Source organism: Entelurus aequoreus, linkage group LG07, assembly GCF_033978785.1.
Source record: "Entelurus aequoreus isolate RoL-2023_Sb linkage group LG07, RoL_Eaeq_v1.1, whole genome shotgun sequence".
NCBI lineage: Eukaryota > Metazoa > Chordata > Actinopteri > Syngnathiformes > Syngnathidae > Entelurus > Entelurus aequoreus.
The window spans coordinates 25,587,472-25,595,497 of record NC_084737.1 but is presented as its reverse complement, the minus strand read 5'-3'; the positions used below and the strand labels follow the sequence as shown (position 1 = coordinate 25,595,497).

General features: G+C 39.2%; 1 protein-coding gene across 3 annotated transcripts in view; it reads left to right on the top strand.

The window, feature by feature from the left end:
- LOC133653587 (voltage-dependent L-type calcium channel subunit beta-3-like) overlaps window positions 1-5,923 on the top strand; it is a 37,249-nt gene extending 31,326 nt beyond the window's left edge. The window contains exons 10-15 of one of the 3 annotated variants that reach the window (XR_009826752.1): window positions 1-68; window positions 1,368-1,463; window positions 2,611-2,781; window positions 2,852-2,899; window positions 2,975-3,388; window positions 3,539-5,923. The exon at window positions 1-68 is cut by the window's left edge and continues 84 nt beyond it. Coding sequence is in view for 1 of the 3 variants with exons in the window: in XM_062053023.1 (XP_061909007.1) it covers window positions 1-68; window positions 1,368-1,463; window positions 2,611-2,781; window positions 2,852-2,881 (365 nt within the window). In the remaining 2 variants the exon portion in view is untranslated. Of the gene's footprint in view, window positions 69-1,367; window positions 1,464-2,610; window positions 2,782-2,851; window positions 2,900-2,974 lie in introns of all 3 variants that reach the window. The other 2 variants (XR_009826750.1, XM_062053023.1) reach the window with 2 other exon arrangements.
- The last annotated feature ends 2,103 nt before the right edge of the window (window positions 5,924-8,026 follow it).

Here is an 8,026-nt window from a genome sequence, read left to right as displayed (position 1 = left end):
ACCCTGCACAGCTTCTCAAAACCTCGCTGGCCCCCATCATCGTCTACGTCAAAGTGTCATCGCCCAAAGTAAAGCGCCAACCTACCCATACATTTGACACCATGTTTTGAGAAGTCCCTTGTTTAAAACTGTGATAGTTAAGTCTAGTTTAAGTCTAGATCTAAAAATGCAGTCATGGACAGGAAAGCAATGATGTGGCAATCAATGTTTCCTCTAAAGTGCGCAATTGCACACTGTTCACGCATCCTGCGCACAGCAAATCTTTGTCGCGCACAAAATCAAATCCCATCTGAACTGTAAACAAAATAAACACATAATTTGTTCTGTATGATTTTGGAATGCAACTGTGAGTGACAGGTGATAACAAGCGGCCACAACAGATAAAACAATGTTTGTCAACACTCTTCAATTATTGTAACGTCTGTTAAGGATGACAGAATTTCCATTGATCATTTTGTTGAGCAAAATTGTTTATATTCGGCTGTAACCACACCAAAACTGGCCATTGTCTGCCGTACAAACCAGGCCAAAACCAACTCTCTGTCAGCAGCCGCTCTTTCTCTCTCTCACCTGCACCAACACAGGCACTCATGGCACTTAGCCAATGATGCGTTTATGGCCACACAAAAAATCGGAAAATGCCAAAAAAAAAAAGTGTAAATGCCAGGTCTTATACTATTACTCCTTAATCTGATGTGTGCTTATTCTACTGTCATTTATTAAGAGTGTTGATTTATGGATAATAATCATGAAATACTGTTACTAGATTAAATAAATGCTAATAAAAATATATATTTTACAGACATAAAGTTAAAGGGATGTACACTTTATCCCATGCTTACATCTCATTGTGCAACATGAGAATGTTTTAAGGGGAACTAAATATGATCTCTGGCATACAATACTAGTACACAGCTCATGAAAAATAATACTTTTTTGTTATTTTAATTGTAAGTAAGCCAAATCACTTACATTAGAAAATAATCTCATGAAAATAACTGCTCTCATATGATTATTATAATAAAACATTTAACTTGTTAGTAGGTCAGGTTTGGGACAGGTGTGCTGCTGATATGGCCTCAGTGTGCATGTCTGATGTTGCTCACATGTGCTTCACTAAATGCTCAGGAAGTTTTTGCATTTGCATCAGACACATGAAAAATTAGAGGGAACATTGGTTGCAATGATGTCTCGCTTTGTTAAAAGATCACAGACCCTCACACAATTAAGTGTACTGTAATTATTCTCCTCATAGCCTCTAGGGGGTCTCTGGAGTGTATTTTACCTTTGACTATGTATTTGACAAATGTGCTTAAGAGTCTCTACTGTACTTACTACCTACTCTTTTGTGCGACTTTGATTGTCAGGTTCTACAGAGGCTGATCAAATCTCGAGGCAAATCGCAGAGCAAACACCTCAACGTCCAGATGATGGCGGGGGACAAGCTTGCCCAGTGTCCGCCTGTACGTTACTTCACTCTAAAACACCTCCCTCATGCATGTGTTGTAATATACAATTCACGGTACATTTATGCCCAAAAATATTCAGACCCTGACCAAATTGTGAGTTCAAGTGTATATCTTAGGGCCTGTTTTTGACTAAAGAATTTTACAGTCGAATCTGCTTCAAACACATGGTGGTATGTAGTAGTCTATACTGACTGGTCACTAGGTGTCAGTAACATCTCATGGATGTCAGAGCCGTGTATAGAGAGGGTTTGGCCAACCCGGTTTCAGGCAATTTACTTAAGGATTGGTCAAAAGGCGCTCACTTGACTTCAGAGCGCCATGATTGTTACCAACTTTGACGCTGACCCTATGCCGCACTGCACTTCCTCACTAGACACTTTTTAGCCATGTAAACATGACGTGTTGTGAGCTGCTTGGGGGCGATTGTAAAGACAAGATTGCGGACGACTATTGGACCAGAAGCCGCAAATGGCTGCGGAATGGAGAACTGAACAGAGTTGCGGTAGTGACACCGTTCTCTTTACGCGGGTGGCTCGCGGACACAGATGTTGATTTCAGTTTTGGAGCGCTACCCACCTGCTCAGTAGCCTTGTGGTTAGAGTGTCCACCCTGAGACTGGAAGGTCATGAGTTCAAACCCCGGCTGAGTCATACCAAAGACTATAAAAATGGGACCCATTGCCTCCCTGCTTGGCACTCAGCGTCAAGGGTTGGAATTGGGGGTTAAATCACCAAATTATTCCCAGGGGGTGAACATGGGGATGGGTCAAATGCAGAGGATAATTTCACCACACCTAGTGTGTGTGTGACTATCGTTGGAACTTTAACTTTTTAACTCTAACTTTATCTAATCTAAAGTGAGTAAACAATTAATTGAAATCCCTATTAAAATATAAATTATACATTTATCTGTGAGTCTGCTAAACATCTTTTATGTTGATTGATTCGCACACTGATTTTTTTAGACTCGCCGAGTGCAAAATGCCCTGCGATGAAGTGGCGACTTGTCCAGGGTATACCCTGACTTTCACCCCAGTGCAGCTGGGATATGGTTCCTTGCCCAATAAATTTAAATAAGAGACTTTGTTTTATTATTAAAAGGAGATATCTTTCATGCAATGATCTCGTCTTTGACTCATCAGGAAATGTTTGACGTCATCCTGGATGAGAACCAGCTGGAAGATGCATGTGAACATCTGGCTGAGTATTTGGACATTTATTGGCGTGCTACACACCTTCCTTGTTCTGCCCCAGTCAACCCCGTACAGGACCAAAGCGTCATCACCCCACCATCTGCTAACTCCAGCCAGCAGGTAATGTACACAGGTGACGTCATGCAGCATTGATGGAAAACATTTTTAACACTTCAAATGTATCGTATAGTTTTCTGAGACTCAGGAGTTGATCGAGTGATCCTTCCCTTTGACAACGGTGAGCTAAAACGGTCATCCTCTCACTGGTGTAACATTTGAAAGCAAGGATTAGTAATGTTTGCTATCTTTTTAGGTAGCCTAGTTGTTGGCTGAGGCTACACAGCACAGGGACAAGGGCACCACCAGGGGGCAGCAGCTGCAGCAGGCCCTCGTCTCTCCATCCTCAAGTCCGAGCGATTGGATGGAAAGGGTGCAGCCACATCCTAGGGGGATGAGGGAAGCCCCATCATTGAGAGCGCGCCTTCACCTCAGTGCTGCCCCCTAGGGGGTTGCCCCCTGGTCCCAACGCCACGTGACTACTCAGGGTCGCTTTCTACAGCTGCACAATACATACCTGAACACAGCACAGCAGAGCAGACATTGCACGCCACCTCTCCGATCACGCCTGCTGATGAAAGTCACGACCACTCTCCTCCGCCCTTCACCTGGCAAAGCTGAGCCAGCCCACGCGTCCTCCTCAGAGGTGGCCGACCTTGATGCGAGCAAGGTGATTCAGCACTTATCTTCATCAAATGACATGCTTATAAAGGTCAGTCTGTGTTAGTGATCAGTTAGTTAAATAGTGTAGCAAAGTTGTCATATATGAAAAGGGTCCATCCCTCTGAGCAACGTATTTCTCTGTCTTCCATCTCTACAGCTCTACTGTGAGCTGACATTCCACTTGAACCAAATGTTTCCTGAAAAAGGCACAAATATGTCTAGTTGTCAGTTGGCAACACAGTGAAGTGGCTTTATTTCCTTCGAATATTCCGTAGCTTTTTTTGTTTTGTTTTATATAAACTAATATATCAAGTTCATATCTGGACTAATATACTGTAGTAGCTGATCACACGGTAATGCATGACAAGCACAAAGTGGCCAATCAACAGCCTTTTTGCATTATCGCCACAGTTATGTGATTAAACTCCAAACTTCCAATTAAGTATGAACGAAAATGTGTGTTTTTATTCGGGGGTTTTTAATGTCATTACTATTATTATTTAAATGCTTGAAAGTACAATACATACCAAAAATTGTATACCATCAACAGATAAAAACTGCAAGTCACTTTTAAAATGAGCTGTCGTTTCCTAACTCCAGAGATGGAATTTATAGACTTGAACGCTCCTTTCGACCTACTTTACTATGAACGACTCTTAGTTGTAGCTTTTCTATTTGGAGAGTAAAAACATTAACTCTCACCATAACTACCTTCTTCATTCATTTTGTACACTTTATTTTTATGACTTGAAATATACCGTATATCATCAAAAGCAGATGACCATATCTTATTTAAAGACTATAATGTGATCAAATGTAATAATAGTCAGGTTGATACTCCCCAGTGAACTTACTGTAGAGTTATTTTGCCTTTTTGGTATGAACTTGACAGTTGTCCAGCTCTACTACTACCTGCTAGGAGTACGACCTCTTGTGGTATGTTTCATTTATTACAAGGTTCTCTACCACCTGGAAATAATACAAGTGCAGCATTTGAAATACAAAATATCAACTTACAATAATTTTACAGTATAAACATATAACAGCTTCATCAAAAAGTTGCAGTTTTTATTTATTTGATTTCCGTTTGTTTTGCCGCCTTGGCTAATTGTACTTCCACAAGTGCATGCAATCATCATGTAAAACTGATCAACTTGACGCAGCAATTATTGTAAATAGTAAAAATGCATGACATAATTGCTGTATATGGATGTTCCACTAGAAGGGCTTTCTTTGCAGGACCATCCTCACAACAGCCTATGTAACCAATCACATAATCAAAGCTTCAGTGTGCAGATTGTATATGCAGATATTATTATAATTATTATTATTGTTATAATCATGCTGCATATAATGCAGAGAAGTCTCAGCACATAAATCTATAATGGACACCACAGAACGCATGCTTTGTGCACTGTTCTCTTCAGAATGATATACTGCAATCATGTAAAATCTGCTGCTAATATTTGCATTGAGTTTTGCAGCATACAGGTGAAACTCAAACCATTTTAATGTCATGTGAAAGACCATTTCTGCAATTTAACTTCAAATGTGAAACTAAAATGTGATATAAACTAGGCATGCGAATCTTTCGGCACCTAACGATTCTTTACGATTCCTGGGGTGATAATTCGATTCAGAATTGTATTATTTGGTACAATAATTATAATGAAACTTTAAAAAAAAAAAGAAAAACTCCTTCTGGTTGCACGGAGAATGCCTTAAAACGTATTTTAAAAAATTATTTTTATCCTAAAAACTTTTTTTTTTAAATGGATTTTTGAAAATTCTGAATCGATTTAGTGTCGGCAGCAATAAAAGTAGCGATCCAGTTATAAATCGTTTTTTTTGTGCACCCCTAATTTAAACTCATTACATACAATGTGAAATATGTCAAGCTTTTATTTGTTACAGTTTTGATGATCATGGTTTACAGTTTTTGAAAACCCCACAATTTCTGAAATGTTCAAGTCGATGTTTCCATAAATTGCAACCCATAATCATCAAAATCATATCAAGAGAAGTCCTAAAATATATTCAGTTGCATGTTATGAGCCTGTCATATATTAGTTTCACCTTGTTAATTTAATGACTGGTATAAACAAACCTTTGCACGATATTCTCATTTTTTTGAGTTTCACCTGTAGTTTCTCTTCACAAGACAGAGCAGAGCGACCACAGCACCTTCTTTCAATTAAACAAAATTGTAACTGTTTTTCCAAATAATGGTCACAATTGTCTGGAAAAACCCAAAGCACATTTTCTTAAATGTCCTTAATGCAATATATAAAGTTGAGCATTGTGGAGGCAGAAGCTGAGACTTTAGGATACCTGCTCAGGTATATTTGAGTATGTTTGCACTACCTGTCCTTTTAATGTATGCTTTATGATGCAATAAACGCACTACAAGTTCTGCTGTACCCACAAGTTGTCTGATCTGATGTCCCCAATGCAAGTCTGCAAGATATTATAAATGCAGCCATGTCTGATGAACATGTGTACAGGGTGTATCTTTGTCAATAGTGCATTTGGACAAAAGGGAGGGGAATAAATAATACATTGAAATAATGCGTAAGGGAGTTTTTTTGTTGGGGTTTTTTGGCTCAATGATTGATAGTGTGGCCCCACCAGCGTTGTTGTAAATACATTAATACACCGTGGCTCAACTCAAAAGACTCAAACTAATTAGAGAAGCTATTTAAAGCGAGCACATTTTCGTCTCTGGTGGTGTTTGGTTTTGCAGCCAGTTGAGTTTTAGCTGGCCAAGTTTTGAAAAATGGGGCTCATGACTGAAGTCTATAGAGAGCGGTTATTTTTAAAAAGAGGGATAACTCACTATTACAGAAGATAAGGGACAAGCGGTAGAAAATGTATGGATGGAAGGTCTTATATTTGCCTCAGTGTTCACATTAAGCGTGAGTGAAGAATGCACTAACGACCTGATAATACTGCATCATCTCTTTTTCACTTATCTGCTCACAGATGCTACCTGGTGGTTGTTTTGAGCACACTACAGCTCGTCCTGGATAGTACCACTCCTAATGCTGCAGTCACACGCAGAATTCTCACATGAATGAGGCAAAAAATTCAACCTTACCTACTGTAGCTTCTTATTCTTAAAAGAGAACTCAGAAGCATTGTTAGACAATTTGTAGATAATTTTCGTTTAACAGAAAAAGTAAAACAAAATGTTGCTACAAGGCCTGGATCACTGATCCCCAACTACCGATCCGTGACACATTTGCTACCGGGCCGCACAGAGACCTTAAATAATTTATAACCGACCGCATTTCCTCATACTTAACTTTTGCCAGTCCCACCAGACACACCTATAAGCCTGATCATAGATGTATTATACAACTCCTGATAGGAAGTGCCATTTGCTATATTTGTTACATCTTTGTTACATGGGACAATGCACATTAATAAACATATATCAAATCTAAAGGTGCCAAATCGTAGCCAAAAGCTAGGTTCTGTCTGCAGTCCGCAGCAGGTTGATGACGAAAGATCAGGGCAGATCAGGAACAAAGTGACCATAGTAGTTAAAGTGCATAAGGCAGAAGGACAAGTGCTAAATTAAAAAAATAAAATAATCGTGCTGAAGGAAAAAAATACACATCTCCTTTTGCTAAGTTAAAGTGCTGGTATTATTGCACATCGTCCTATTACACAATAGCAATAACGGATGTATTTACGCATGGAAAATTGGACCTAAAAAGCTAACATTAGTGTATTTATGTATCAAATATTGCACAAAATATGAATACAGAACTTTTAGAATGGAAATAGTAATCCACAGAAATCTTCTAGAACTAATGTCAAGTATTTCTAGCTTTCTTATACTGTATATCCTTGCTCTTGTCCTTAAATGTGATGTATCACCTATAAACCATCAGATACTAAAGCCAAAAAAAAAAGCCCACTGCTAGCAAAAATGAGAAAAAAACTAAAGTTTATGGAGAGTTTTTTTGCAAAGGGAAAAGTCCAGGGGCTCCCACTAATTGAATGTTATGGTGGGTTTTTTCATTTATTAATTTTCCATGCACTTATTTGCTATATTTATCTGCCACACGTGGAAGGCCGGTCCGTGAAAATAATAAGTTAAAGTTAAAGTACCAATGATTGTCACACACACACTAGGTGTGGTGAGATAATCCTCTGCATTTGACCCATCACCCTCACCCCCTGGGAGGTGAGGGGAGCAGTGAGCAGCAGCGGTGGCCGCACCCGGGAATTATTGTTGGTGATTTAACCCCCAATTCCAATTCTTGATGCTGAGTGCCAAGCAGGGAGGCAATGGGTCCCATTTTTATAGTCTTTGGTATGACTCGGCCGGGGTTTGAACTCACGACCTACCAATGCCTACATTAAACCGGTCCCTGGTGCAAAAAAGGTTGAGGACCCCTGGCTTGGATTGTATTAAAAAATGGCCAGCCTTTTAAAATGTAATTGATTGTTCTTTTTTTTTTTTTTTTTTTAAACGTTAACAAGACAACTTTTTAATAGTTATTCTCTATAATTTATATACTGCTAATATGTTATTTTGATCGAAAGGTGCACCCGTGTTGCTGAACGTAAAATGGGGCTCATTGTGGTGAATTCAGACGTTTTTGAGCATCGATCTTCTGGCTTATTTCACTCT